The 15069-nt window shown below is 48.1% G+C and overlaps 1 protein-coding gene across 6 annotated transcripts in view; it reads left to right on the top strand.

Moving 5' to 3' along the window:
* Ampd3 (adenosine monophosphate deaminase 3) overlaps window positions 1-14859 on the top strand; it is a 57215-nt gene extending 42356 nt beyond the window's left edge. For 5 of the 6 annotated variants that reach the window (XM_027942436.3, XM_034636626.2, XM_027942435.2 and 2 more), the window contains exons 7-15: window positions 922-1116; window positions 1963-2094; window positions 2643-2806; window positions 3418-3544; window positions 6734-6897; window positions 8020-8140; window positions 9341-9514; window positions 11254-11364; window positions 12318-14859. In XM_027942436.3, the coding sequence (XP_027798237.1) occupies window positions 922-1116; window positions 1963-2094; window positions 2643-2806; window positions 3418-3544; window positions 6734-6897; window positions 8020-8140; window positions 9341-9514; window positions 11254-11364; window positions 12318-12494 (1365 nt within the window). In that variant the 3' untranslated portion in view covers window positions 12495-14859. The remainder of the gene's footprint in view (window positions 1-921; window positions 1117-1962; window positions 2095-2642; window positions 2807-3417; window positions 3545-6733; window positions 6898-8019; window positions 8141-9340; window positions 9515-11253; window positions 11365-12317) is intronic. The other variant, XM_071616391.1, reaches the window with a different exon arrangement.
* Window positions 14860-15069: the final 210 nt, after the last annotated feature.

Below are 15069 nucleotides of genomic sequence, written 5' to 3'. Positions count from 1 at the left end.
GGTGTGGGGTGAGCTGGAACTGGTTGAGGAAGTGTGTGGTAGTGACTGCTGTCTTCATTCACTCCTACTTGGACCTTGCTTTCAGAATGTTAGGGGGTTCTGAGAGGGAGGGGGATTCTGTAAGGCATTTCATGGGCCCTCAGGCTTATATGAGGATATAGAACCCTACTACAACTGTGCCAGAGATGGGGAGTGCATTTGTTCATTCATCCATTCATTGATTCACCCGATACATCTTACCAGTCTCTGGGGTAGATAGTAGAGAATGGGTGGATCAGACATGGTCCCTGTGCTTGAGGAGCTCCCAGGCTAGCGGAGGAGTAGACAGAAACATATTTGAATGGGTCAGGAGGATGGACACAGCAAGGGAATGTCTATGCCAGGGTCCCAGTCAGGCAAGGAGAGGGTGGGTTAGTTGTTTTTTAGGGGATCAGGATTGGTGTCCAAGTGGAGGATGTAGAAAGATAAGGAAGAGGTTGGTGGGGAGGAGGGAAGGCACTCCTGGCTGAGGATGCATGTGGGCAAAGTGCCACAGAGTGGAGTAGGTTGGTGCCTACAGAATGGTTTGCCATGGCTGGAGCATAGAATGTGGCAGTGGCAAGTAGCCTTGACTCCCAGGCTAAGGAGCCGGGCTTTACTTCGAGGATGCTGGTCCACCATGATTTCTTAACAGGGGAGTGGCCTGATCCAGTCTCCATTTTGGAACCATCTCTTGGTGCTGTAAGGAGGTGGATTAGGCAGCAAGGCTAAAGGGGAGGAGACCAGTTTTGAAGTTCAGAGGAGAAATGGGGAGGGGCCTCAGGCCTAGGTAGGCACTGCCTCTGTGCCCTTATGGTGCCGAGGCTCTGTGCTCCACATTGAGGGCAGGGCTCTTTTATTGCAGAGAATGTAGCTTGGCTCACTGGTGGATGCTTGTTCTAGGTGGACACGCACATCCACGCAGCGGCCTGCATGAACCAGAAGCACTTGCTCCGCTTCATCAAGCACACGTACCAGACGGAGCCTGACAGGACTGTGGCTGAGAAGCTGGGCCGGAAGATCACCCTGCGGCAGGTGTTCGACAGCCTGCACATGGACCCCTACGACCTCACTGTGGATTCGCTGGATGTCCATGCTGTGAGTGAGCTTCTGCCCCAGTGTTATGAACAGAAAGAAGTTCTGATTGGGGACTCAGCCCCTGGAAAACGCTGTGATTGTGCTTGGAGAGCCACTGGCTCTTTCTCTGCTTGTCTTGGAGGCTGTGGTGTTAGTTTGACCTCATGAAATAATGGGGCTGGGAGCAGCCATGGGACAAAGGAAGGGTGTGTGACTTCTGGTCAGATGGGTCCAAGTTCAAATCCCCTTTCTGCCACTTAGGAGTTATATGCCCTTAAGCAACTCACTGAAGGTTTTATTTCCTTGCCTATAACATGGTAACTGCCATGTGCCTTGTTACTAAAACACTAAGCATATAATCAGCAATCCTACTCCTAGGTCGATACCCAAAAGAACTGAAATTAGAGACTGGAATTGGCACCGTGTGCCAATGTTCACAGGGGCATACCTCACAATAGCCAAAAGGTAGACATCACCCAAGTGTTCAATAGATGAATGGGTAACCAAAATGTGGTATATCCACACAATAGAATATTATTCAGCCTTAAAAAGGCATAGAAAACACGTCATTGTCTGCTGTTCGGTGGTCTAGCCTCGTCTGCTCACTAGCTGGCATGTTCCTTGCCATAGTTCCTTGGAGCTTGAAGCCCTCATGCTCCTTCACACCGTGACTCAGAAAATAGCCTGTGGCTGGCTGTGAGGATACATGGTTCTGGCCCTTGGAAATTTCCAAGATTTCATGCAGATGACTTAAAAGACATCATTCAGTGTGGCCACACCTAAGGCCACACCTAAAGGCCTGGACAGGGAAACATGCTTGATGGCTGCAGAACAATGTAGTGAGGGCTGGTGGCCTCCTCCCCTCAGGGCCGGCAGACATTCCATCGTTTTGACAAGTTCAACTCCAAATACAACCCTGTGGGGGCCAGTGAGCTTCGTGACCTGTATTTAAAAACTGAAAACTACCTGGGAGGAGAGTACTTTGCCAGGATGGTCAAGGTGAGCAGTCCCTTGGCCTCTCCAAGGCCACCTCAGATACCTGATGGTGTCTGCTTTCAGAGGGGACCCTGCATGGCCTTCTGTTCCTTCCCTTCCCTGAATCTCCTCTATCCACTACCCAGCTCAGGACCTATGCTCTGGCCCTGGTCTCCTTCTTCTGAGAATGGGCAGGCTGGTGCTGTGTGCCAACTGCAGGGAGGAGGAGGGGAGGGCATCCACCTTGGCAGAACTCACAGCATCCTGGCACCATGCCTGTCTCTATTTATAGTCTAAACTTGGCTGGGTGCGGGTTGACTCTGGGTGGAGTTGTTGTTGCTGCCCAGCCTAGTTCTGCAATGTGACGGTGCAGACCCAAGGCCTTTCTCCCCCAGGGGAGGAGCCTCCACTATGGTTGAAGAGCTCACATGGCAGTAGGCAGCAGGGATGCAGATCAGCCTTCCTGGCTGGGAGCAGCTGGCCCAGGACCCAGCTGTCATGCAGAGCTGGAGGTAGAGATCTCCCATGTAGCTTGGAGGCTTTGGGGCTGATCTGGTTCTTCTTGGTGCCAGGAGGTGGCCCGGGAGCTGGAGGAGAGCAAGTATCAGTACTCGGAGCCACGGCTCTCCATCTATGGCCGCAGTCCTGAGGAGTGGCCCAACCTGGCCCGCTGGTTCATCCAGCACAAGGTCTACTCACCCAACATGCGCTGGATCATCCAGGTGCCCCGGATCTAGTGAGTGAGGGGCCCCACTGTCTGCCCCATGCCCCTGGGCATGACATCCTGTCTGGTGGGCTGGAGACTGTTAAGTCCAGTGCCATCTTAGACCTCTCCTCCCCAGGGAAGAGTGGTTGGCAAAGACGCCCTTATGACACTTAAAATTTGGTTCTTTGAAGAATATTTATGTGCCAAGGCCTTGTGGGGTCTACTGGCTTGCCTTCTTGTTGAAGGTTTGGGTGGGCCTAGAGGCCTGGGATGTCGTGGTAGTGGCCCACATTGCTGACTTCCCCTTGGATCACTGCTCCCCTCTCTGGGTGGGCTGGGGTGTGGGGTCTAGGGAAACTGAGCTGAGTGGAACTGAGTCTGGATCACTGGGAAACTGGAGGACTCCTCTCTGGGACCCTTGGCCATCTGAATCCCTTTGCCCCACTCGTGAATGGCCTCTGGCTTGAGACAGGTGAGGCAGGTGTGGAGTTGCACAGCACTGCCCAGTGTTGCAGAAGGGCCACAGCTGACTCTACCTTGGGTGCTTAGTGGGAAGCAGTGCTGAAGTGACTGTGTCCACTCTGTAGCAGGCCAAGGGGACTGTGGGTCCACCCAACAGGCCAGTCTTTGCTTCCCTACAGTGATATATTTAGGTCAAAGAAGCTGCTGCCAAACTTTGGAAAGATGCTGGAGAATATCTTCCTGCCCCTTTTTAAGGCCACAATCAACCCCCAAGATCATCGGGAGCTTCACCTCTTCCTCAAATATGTAAGTGGTGGGTACCTAGGTGAGCTCACCATGGTGGAGGAGGGCTCACTCCTTGCCATGGCCTCCCTTCTCAGCTCCCGCCACCCTGTACACCAGGCCTAGGGCTGCCTGCCCCTAGAAGCAGAATTTCTAAAATAAGGGAGCATGCCCAGGTGGGAGGTCCTGGGGCAGTCTGTGGGTCCAGTGGGGAAGGGCAGCGAGTAGGTAAGGACTGAGAGTTGGTTCCTGGCCATGCACGCTGAAGACATGGATCCTGTCCCAGCCAGCACCAAGCTGCCCCAGGGTCTCCTTAAAAATGCAGACATTTCTGCTCCTCTCTTTTTACCTGAAACAAAGGTCCTCACACCATTTTTGGTTTAGTATAATGAGCTCCAGGATCTGCCACGCGACCAGCGCGGGCTTCATGAAAGAAGGTTCAGTTCATAAGAAATTATTAGGGAGTTTTAAATTAAAGAGACAGACTCTCATTACCTTTAATATCAGCTCCGAGACAGCTTCTCCTAGCTCCCGCCTCCAGCCACCTAATGCGGTGATGAGGTTTACAGAAGAGACTAGCGAGAGAGGGAGAGTACGCCAGGGAGTGAGCTTTTATTGGGGAACGGAAAATCCCATCCAATGAAGGTTAAGGGGGGCAGCATTCCAAGGTCAAGGACGATGATTGGGTCTTCAGGTCAGTAGCCAGGCACGCCTCTGCACGGACAAGCCCTCGGACCTGGGAAAGGGTGGGGAAGGCTCAGATACAGCTGTGTCTAAGCGCCTCTCATCCAGCCAGAGAGGTAACTCAAATCACGTGCGAGGATGGCCTCCCACACCAGGAAATATATTTCACTTCTGTATTTGAGTAGTTATAGGAAAAGGGAAGAAGGGGTATGGTAGAGACTCCAGGAGGGAGGGGATCAGTTTTCACCCCCTTCCTCTGGATGCCAGGAGTAAAGAGGATGTCAGACAGAGCAGCAAGTTCAGGACTGGAGGAGGCTTTGGGGAGGTGGAGGTGGAGGTACTGATGGAGGTGAAGGTGGAGGTGATGGGATGAGGTCTGGTAGGGAGGAGCCCAGGGGATCAAGGTCTGGGGAGGGAGTGGTTGAGTCTGGACATGTAGGGGCTGCCTGGAAAGTGTTTGGACAAGCTGAGGGACCTCACTGAGTATATGTTTTAGACAAGCATCATCTGGCTGTGTGTGGAGGAGGAAGGCCTGAAACAAAAGGTGGTGGGGGGCTAGGAGGAGAGTGAGAGGCCTGTTCCAGTCCCAGAGACATAGTGGGCACTTGAGCCAACGGTGACAGCTCACATTTTTTGCGCTTGCTGCCAAGCCTAGTGGTACTCCATTATGTGGCCTCACTTCAGCCTCACGGCTATCCTGTCTGCATCTCAGTTGCGCTGTTGGTAATAAGCAGAGTTACTGTGTGTGTGCCATGTACTTTGTGCTGGACACTATGTGCAGGGCCCTCCATTGATTCTCTCCTGTAATCTCAATTGCTCTATGAAGCTACTGGCTCCAGTGTACACTCCAGGAAATTAAACAGATCACAAAGCTAGAAAGTGGCAGAACTGGAATTCATTCCCAGGAGGACCTGACTCCCCTGTTCTGTGTTGCCTCCTGTGTACAGGAAGTGAGCTTGAGGCCTGCTCGAGACAGGGCAGGGGCTCTGGGCAGAGCAGGCTTCATGAGAAGGGGCTGGTGTAGACTCACAGGACCTAAGTGGAGGCTGGAAGAAGGAGGAGACGGATGCCTCCTGGGTGCCTGCTTTGTAGGAGGGTGGATGGTGCATTTGAAGGCTGCTGTCAACCGTGAGGGAAGAGCAGGCTTGAGAGGGGAGTTGGGTTTGGACGTATTTTGAGATTGAGGCCTGTGAGATGCAGTGGTGAGGCCCTGTACTGGGCGGATAGAGATTGGGAGAGGGGATGGCACTATCCCCATGCTGGAATGTTCAGTTGTCACGGCAGAGCTGGAGGTCCTCTCTAGCTCCCCAGACCCAATCAGGAGCTGCTGAGAGCCATGGTGGGAATGTGTTGTTCCCTTGAACAGAGGGCTCTGTGACAGGAAGTTTCTGGCCAAGACCCTTGTGTTCCCTGCTCTGCAGGATCCCTCCTGACCACAGAGACACCAGACAGGCTGGCAGACCTGGCTGGGGCCAGGGCCTAGAGCCTGGGGCCTGGGCTAGGAGCCCCCAGTGTGGGCCAGTTGTGGCCTGAGTTGGGAAATCATTCTTTCTTCTGTCTGGTGCTCAGGCCCCTCCCCAAAATCCTGCTAAGGCCAAGTGAAAGGAGGGAGGCTGTTGGCAGACCTCCCCCAAGTGCTGGCTGAGGGCTGTGTCCTCTGCAGGTATGTTCTTGGTCAGGGCCCAGCCTCTGGGGATTAGCCAGAGGCTCTGGGAATCCACAGATGAGTTCCAGCTGAGGTCTAACTCATTGGAAGAAGGAGCTTCCTGAGGTCCTTGTGACCTGGTTCAAAGGGCAGTTCCCCTCAGCTAGCAGAGCTGCCTGTGGGAACAATAGCTCAGCCTGGACAGTGGGCCTCTGGTCTGTTTGTGAGGCACCTGGCTGGCATCTCAGGCCACACCTGGACGTGCCCCAGTGTATCTTCTACCTAAGGCCCCAAAGGGCCCAGACCTAGGGCCCTTGTGCGTCATCTTGCTCAGGCAACTTCCTTTACCACTTTGGCCCTGGTTTGCCCAACTTTACGGTGGGGCTCGTAGCCAACCCCTCCCTTACAGCGTTCTTCAGTGTTGAATTAGCTGGTGTGTGTGAGGAGCTTGAAGCAGGGCCTGGGGTATAGTAGATGCATGACATAGAGTAGCTCCCCTTCCCTGTCATAGCTTGTCACTATGCTGCTGGCAGTGGCACAGAAGAGGGATGGGCAGTGGGTCTAGGGACCACATTCTCACCTGGCCCAACCTGAGTTGTCCCGACTATCAACACTGCCACACAGGGACTGGGCACTCTCCAGCCTGGCCTACGGGGACCATGGGAATCTCTGAAAGAACAGACTGTGGCACTGCACCCAGTCCCCATCCCTGGGAGGAAAGTGGCCTCAGTCAGGCTCGGGGTTCCTGGGTGAGACGTGAACCTGAGAGGCCTGAACTCCTAGGCCCTCCAAAGCTCAGCTCTGAGCCACAGGAAGCTGAGCCAAACCTGAGTCCTGACCTGTCCCACCTTGGCTTGATGCTCAAGACCCCCTCTTTTGTCCAGGTGACAGGGTTTGACAGTGTGGATGATGAGTCCAAGCATAGCGACCACATGTTCTCAGACAAGAGCCCCAGCCCAGACATCTGGACCAGCGAGCAGAACCCGCCCTACAGCTACTACCTGTACTACATGTATGCCAACATCATGGTGCTCAACAACCTCCGCAGGTGGGTGAGGCCGCCCCTTGCACAGGCCTGTGTTCACGCGCTAGCATATACCAAGTGCATGCACTCCACACGGCTATGTACACTCCAACCAACACATCCATTTGCTCACACAGACAACCCCCAGGACACCACACAAAGCATGCACCACACGATCACACATGCATGCCGGCATGTCCACAACACGCATGCCAGCACACATGCATATATACAGTGAAGCTACACACCACACAGTTCATAGGTACACACTCACCAACACATACCTCCATGTGTACCTGTATGTCCCTGAGACAACAGAAACAGGACATGTGAGCACACATGAACATTCACTCAACACCAACAGTGTCTGCACACATTTGTGTTTTCAGCTAATTACTGCAGCTGCAATGTGATGGGCACAGTGTAGGCACCAAACAACTAATGGAGGAAAGTACACTCAGTTCACCAGTGCCTCATGCGTGGTCTTACCTGCACAGGCTGCCTCCAGCCACATACGAGGCACACACGGTGGGAGTCAGATGCCCAGGGCAGCGGGGCAGGGAGCCATTCCATGCCCCTGCTGGGCCTGTGGGCCCCATGGCTCAGCCTAGGCCAGTGCGAGCTAGTAGGTGTGGAGGTTGTGAACAGGGCCGTGGTTGAAGGAAGAGACCTGGTATTGGGTGGAGGCAGTCCTTGGATGAGCTTTTAGAGGTGGGGATTCTAGTTCTAGCTTTGCTATGGACTTGCTCAGTGGCTTCACTGAATACAGCCTTACTCTCTGCACCTCGGTTTGCCCATTTTTGTAATAAAGAGGTTGGACTTGGTTTGTCATGGTGTGTTTCATGCCCTGGAGGCTCATGAATGGGAAACAAGTCCTGGAGACCAAGGAAAGCACAAGAGTCGGTAGCAGGCAGCCAGGGTTATCCTAGGCCCTATCTCTGCCCCTGGAGATCATAACTGTTAGCTCTGAGGGGCTCTAGACCTGGGCTTCTGAATTTTTGGAGGGGTTATTTCTAGGCTGTACTGGGTCAGCTGTGCTGTGCCATGGGCATAGTCTTCCCTGAAGTAGGTCCTGGGCTGAGGGTGTGGACCCCAAGCCGAGTGAACCAGGGTGCTTCCTGACCTAGGGCCTCCCTTTTCCTACAGGGAACGAGGCCTGAGCACATTTCTGTTCCGGCCTCACTGTGGGGAGGCTGGCTCCATCACCCACCTGGTGTCTGCCTTTCTAACTGCTGACAACATTTCCCATGGGCTGCTCCTCAAGAAGGTAAGCAAGCCACTCACGGGACCTTGCCCCGCAGTAGCTGTCCGCCCCTGGCCAGTGGTACTAGAGGGCCAGGGCTTTTATCTGGGCCGGGCTGTCTGTAGTCATCTTGGTTTCATTTTTAATTTTGAAAGTAATATAAAACCAAGCACGTCATGATTGGGATTTTCTGAAAACTGGAGAAATTAATAAAAAAGGCTTACTGCTACTAATTTATGGAAACAGCTTTATTAGCTTTTTAGTATTTCCAACTCCCATCTTTCATCCACAACAAGCAATCTGCCAGTGAGTCACATCCCCAGCCCTTTTTATTTTTTCATTTTGAGACATGGTCTTGGTAAATTATTGAAGCTGGTCTTGAACTTGTGATCCTTCTACCTCAGCCTCCTGAGTTGCTGGGATCACAGCTGGGCACTAATGTGCCCGGCTCACCCACAGCATATTTTTAATGCATTTGTAATAGTAAACACAGAAATTTGGCTCCTGCATTGTCCCTTAACACTGTATAGTAAGCAGTTTTCTGTGCTGCAATATAATACCTGGCTCCTCACTCCAAAGGCTTTAGATGAATTATCTGCCACTTGGTCTACAACTGATTCAACTAGTCCCAGTGGTGGGCACACATCAGCCATCCAACTTCTCCCTTATGTAAATAATGCTACCATGAACTCTGAGTACTTAGTCTTCCCATGTGTTGGGTCACTTCCATAGGAATATTTTTTGGAGCCCTTACCCTGGTCTGGCAGTTCCAGCCTGTGTCACATTTCTGTGTGGGGTGCACGCTACTTGAGAAGACCCCTGCAGCTTGGCCAAGTGTGCCCCATCCATCCCTTCAGAACACACCGAGGGGCTACAGTGTTTATAATCTCTACTTGAATGTTTGAAATCAAAGCACAAAACCATACAAATGGAGCATCTCCTGACTGACTTGGGTCCCCTGGGGGAGGGGAGATGAAGATGTAGGTTGCGGCAACCGCCCCTTCTGCTCCTCACTGTGCCTTGACTCTAAAGCCAAGAGTGTGTACACCAAACCGAGGGTAGATAGCAAGGCTGTGGCCTGGGGGCTGGCATGTGATGTAGGAATGGAGGAAAGGGGGAAAAGGGAAAGTAGGCTGTATACTGGCTTTGGGGAACTTGGGGACCTGTAAGGACACTGTCCAACCTCCAGCACGTGTTACAGGAATTTGGTGGTTTTTTTTGCAGAGTCCGGTTTTGCAGTATCTCTACTACCTTGCTCAGATCCCCATTGCTATGTCCCCTCTTAGCAACAACAGCCTTTTCCTAGAATATTCCAAGAATCCTCTGCGGGAATTCCTGCACAAGGGACTGCACATTTCTCTCTCCACTGATGACCCCATGCAGTTCCACTACACAAAGGTGAGGGCTCTGGGACAAGGGCGGCTGTGTCCAAGCAGCCTTTGGTCCTGGCCTGTCTTCCCATGTGGGTACCCGTACTCATGGTTCAGTTTGGCTTTGGGGTGGGGTTGGTGACCCAGTAAAGAAAAAGGGTGAGCCCCAGGCAAGGAAAAGTCTCTCTTTCAGGAACCCTCTTTGGGGTTCTTGAATCTTGAAGACACAAGTACATTTCTTTGGTTTTCTCCATTTTCCTCTCTGATATTTACTAGCTCTGTGGCCTTGGTCAAGTTATTAAACTTCTCTGTATTATTCTTCTTCTTCATTTACAAAATGGGCATAAAATTCTCTGTGTTCCGGCAGAAATTCATTAAGAAAATAATCTAAAAATTATAATAGAGTCTGTCTGCATATAGCATTTATTCAAAATATTAGGTGCCTTTTTATTAATACTATTATTATTACTACTCTTTGTATTTCTGGGAAAAGTGAAAAATCTTAGAAACTAAAGACATTTAAAACTATTAATTCATTTAAAAACAACACTATGAACTTGTTATATAAATAGCAATTTTTATGAAAAATAACTATTTCCCAAAACAAAAATACTGAGTGGCTTTGTTTTGCAATTTTGCAAATCCTTTAATGTCTTACTTAATAGAAGACAGCTGGGTTCCCATATCTGCTTCTGCATTCAATTTGTTTTTATCAAAATTTGTGAAAATAATATTGCCTCACAAAGATACATAGTTGGCAAAGGCCGGACCTTTCAGAAGGTCTTTGTGTCCCAGAGGGCATTGGAGCACTTTGGGAACCACTGCTGTAGAAGACAGAGGCAGTGGGGTGGATGGGGGAAGAGGTAATGGGAGGACTGGGGATTCATGGCAGACAGTCACATCCCAAAAGATGACACAGGACCACAGCACAAAGCTCATCCTCTGGGGATAACATTATCTCCTGGCTTGTACTAGGACCATTTTTTATTCTTATTTAATGTTCCATCTCCTCTCAGTACTTTACTCAGACTTTTAAAATCTTAAGAAAAAAGTGCATTAAGTAATTCTAAAGAGCAGCTATTAAAAATGTGCCTGACTAGAGATGTAAAAATTTTGTAGGAGGCCATGGATTTGGAATGGGCACCTGTACTAAGCCCAACAGACTAAGCCATTATAGACAATTCAGTAACTGAGCTTAGGTTGGTTACAGGAGACCCTGGAGCCAACTAACTAGTGAAGCTGTAACAATTTACTGGTTGATTGATGAAGCTGTAACCAGTGAAGTTGTTCTGTGTGCTTTCTGTTTTTCTATAAATGCTGTCAGATCCCATTGTTGGCTGGAGTTCTCTGTCCTGGCTCTGGGAGCTGCCCTATTCATGAGTCATTTTTGTTTTGTTTTGCTTGAACAGACTCTTATTACATTTAATTGGTATTAGGAATTCTCCTTTTAACAGGGATTGTCCCAGAGCACAGAGCCTGGCATCACTGATGACTGGCACTCAGTTTTGAACATGGTAGAGCCCAGTACTGGTCAAAAACCAAATGTAGAGGTATTCTTTTATTTCTGTTTGGTAACTTAAAATTTCACATAGAAAAGATTCTAGGAGTTTGGGATTTAAGGTGTGATGCTGTTTGAAGACTCAGGTGCCAAAAAAGTAGTAAAGGAAAATGAACTCTGCAATGTAGGTGGTTTTCAGTTTTGGAGATGTGTGAAGGGTAGAAATGGACATTCTACATCTAATCCATGTCCTCTGGGGAGGGGTCTAGGAAGCACTGATGGAGGAATATGCCATTGCAGCCCAAGTGTGGAAGCTGAGCACGTGTGACCTGTGTGAGATCGCCAGGAACAGTGTGCTGCAGAGTGGCCTCTCACATCAGGTACGGTGTGATGGGGCTGCCCTTGTCCCTTCCATCCTTCAACAAATGGGCAAAGAATGTCTACTGTGTGCACGGGGGTCTGTGGCGAACAGAACAAGCGGGGCCTCTGGTGCACGGACTCTTGGGCTCTGGGAGGATCCTCAGGAGCCTCCTGGACTTTCATGGCTCCTCCCTCACCCTTTTCAGACCTGTACTCAATGACACTCTAAAATAGCCACACACTTGCCATCCTCCTCTGTTCCTTAAATCTGTTTTTTCTTTATAACATTTGTCACAACCGACACTGTAACATGTACCTATGTTTTTCTCTTGGAATGGAAGCTCTATGATGGCAGAGCCTTATTGCATGCATATCCCCAGACCCTAGGCACAGGCCTGGCACATAGTAGCCACTAAGTACTTTCAAACTAGATGACTAGTATCTAAATTGAATAAAAACTCTAGGGATGGGACCCAGGTGTCAGCAATATTTGTATAGATCCCTGTGATTCTGCTGTGGAGCTAGAGTTGAGAACCCTCCTCTGGAAGGTATCTCAGTTCCTGGGACACCTCCCCTGGGAAATGTCACTGGTACAAGAAGAGGCTACCTCAGGTGCTGTACTTGTGGATGACGATACAGGGAACAGAGGCTCAAGATTCTGTGTGTAGTTCCCCAGAAACACCTGTCTGCTCTTGTCAGCTCACAGGAGGGACTTAACATCTTCACCTCACCTTCTCCATCCCCAGCAGTTCCTACAGTTCTTCCCTTCCAGGAAATCATAGGAATGAATGACCGAGGCTGTCAGGTGACATCCTCAGGGACACAGAGGCCAGAAGGAATTTTATGAGTCCTGCGGGGAGATGTATTTATGGGGAATCTGCTTCACGGGGACTAGTCTGTATGTTATGGCTAATGTCAAAGCTACCGTGTGGGTACAGAAAGTGAATCTATTTGTATTTTTCTTGGTCCACAGGAAAAGCAAAAGTTTTTGGGACAAAATTATTACAAAGAAGGACCTGAGGGAAATGATATTCGAAAGACAAATGTTGCTCAGATCCGGATGGCGTTCCGATATGAGACCTTATGCAACGAGCTCAGCTTCCTGTCTGATGCCATGAAATCAGAAGAGTTCACAGCCCTGACCAAATAGGTCTGCACTCGACACGCACCTTAACCTTTTAGTTTAATTTTAAGTCAGCTATGGCTAACAGTGGTCAAGATACCAAATTAGGGTTTTCCTCTGTGAAGAGGATGTGTCTGAAGAAATTTTAAACTTGTGATTTTGGTTGCCCTGTTCATTTTATGATCAGACATGCCCACTTCTGTTAGTATTTCTGAGTAAGAAATGGCAGCTTTTCCTCGGGCACCTGGGAGCTGGCACTAGTCTGTACTTGTTCCTAATTTTCCACATATTTCTCTTGTACCTGCTGAGGCTAAAGAGTTAGGGCCAGGATTATCCATAGTCAAATGCCAAGTGACATGAGGCCTGTGTGGTTTTCTGCCACTTCTCTCTGCAGGCCTTGCAGGCTAATTGGTAGCTGTTCATTTTGGCTTTTGGCTGGCTGGATGCCTTACACAAAATCACTTCAAAGCTCCCTTTCATAAAGGGGCTACTTTGAGAGGAATAGAAGAGATTCCCTTCTTGACAATGTTTTTTTTTTTTTTTTATGAATTTCTTAACCTGTTTTATTTAGCTCTCCTTTCTAACTTATAAAATCAAGTTTGCTCATTAACATGGGCACTCCTATTCTGTTTTGGTTTCCTTGTCTGGAAAGTGTTTTCAAATGTGTTCTGTGAATCCCCCCCAAGAACAATTCCAGGGGTGGGGAGGAAATGGGGCAAGTGAGCCTCTGGGGGCTGTCAAAGTGACTCTGCTTTCATCAGTCTTCCACTGGGGCTACCACATATTTTCATTTGAAAACTAAAAACTTTAAAAAATACAGAACCAAATGATCTCTGTTTCTTCTGGTTTTAATATCCTATGATTGTAGCCCAATTATTATTTTATCCATGAAGAGTTAGGACAGAGAAGTGAAATTTGTTTGCTCAGGGTCACACAGCTAATAAGACGACTAGAACTAGGTTTCCTTATTTCCAATCCAGTCCTCCCCCTGCTATTCCATTAGACTGCACAAATGACTTTTTCTTTTTAAACCACTGTAACCTGGTACCTTTTTTTCAAAGACAAAATTTCCCCCTTACCTGATATGAAGACTTCTTCAGAAGATGAGTGGTCCCAGGTAGAAAGCATTTCTATGACCAATCTGAAGTTAAACTTTGTTAATGAATTCCTCATCTGTGTTACTAGTGCCTAGTACATTGTAGGTGCTCAATAAATGCACATGGAATAAATGGATGAATTTCTCTTTTTGCAACTTTTTAAGGACCTGTGCTCTGAGCACTCAACAAAGTATTCAAAACTAGAAGAATCCTGTTTTTGTGTGGGAACATGCGTATTGACGTTAGATTGTCTTGTCCTGTGACTTTATAATGCCTGCCCCTCCAGTGGTCAACATAGCATATGAAACTATAAATGTAATCATTTTATTAGGCAAACATGTGCTATATTATATAGCTAATTATGAAACTGAATAAAAACCCGTCATTATCTTAGAAATTATTTTTAAAAGCCTCCATTTGTATACATTCACCCTAACATAGCAAGTACTGTACAGTTTTTCATTGTAATTTTATCTGTATCAAGTATTTTTTTAATTATTAAATAAAAGTATGTTAGGACTGTGATTCAATAATTTAAAACTATCTCAAGTTAATATTTACATCAAATTTTTTTTTTGAGATTGGGCATAATGAAGAGCTATCAATAACTGTTAGTTTATTTTTTCTAAGACTGAGACATGGATGACATTCACTAGAAAAATTCAAATTATTCAAACTGAAGTTCATTAGACCTTAGAAGGTAAATCTTTGCTATCTTTTTCCTCTAACTTCTGCCTTATTAGGGGTTTATCAGCAAAGTTCCTCTCCCTGGATATTACATTAGTCTGCTCAGCCAATGTGTGTTGGTTCTACTGTCCTGCAATCTTTCCAGGCACCTATCTTCTGGAGCACTTTACGCTCTGACTACACTGTTGTACTTGATTGGCCTTTTTGGAGGTAAATTCTTTCTTTCCATTGTGTTCACAGTTGGAATCAAAGGCAATTGTACACTGGTTTCTAAAGGAATGGTTTTGAGGCAGTGTTAATTAGTGTGTTTTCCGTGTAACTTCGAGTTGTATGACTGAAACAGTCAACATCATTACTCTTTGCCTCATGCACACAAATCTCAGCTCCTGGGATGGTATTTATCAAGGCCCATTCCTGGCTTTTACTTTCCCTTGGATTAAACAGAGCTGAAAGCACATCCCTCCAGCTATCTCTTTACTTGTTTCTGAGTACTGTGCTGGTAAAACTATATTAGTGGTGCACCTGAATGTTCTATCCCTGAACCATGACTGTTATAAAGAACAAGTGTTTAATTAACTCCAATAAAAGGCACACAAATCATAGATAAATACAGCTCCGTGGAAATTTCTGTACCCTCAACCTCTAAAGAATAAATATTTTTTTAGTAAGATGATGACAGTAAGACTATGAATACATTCTGAGGAGGCTTTTATGTCTCCTGACACCAAAATGTAAATTTCTCCACAGTATGATAATATGCACCAGAAAATTTAATTATAAGCTGCCACTTCCTCTTATGTGTTTTCTCAGCACTAAAA

The sequence above is a fragment of the Marmota flaviventris genome, chromosome 9 (assembly GCF_047511675.1).
Source record: "Marmota flaviventris isolate mMarFla1 chromosome 9, mMarFla1.hap1, whole genome shotgun sequence".
In the NCBI taxonomy this organism is placed as follows: domain Eukaryota; kingdom Metazoa; phylum Chordata; class Mammalia; order Rodentia; family Sciuridae; genus Marmota; species Marmota flaviventris.
This window is presented reverse-complemented; position numbering and strand designations above follow the sequence as displayed.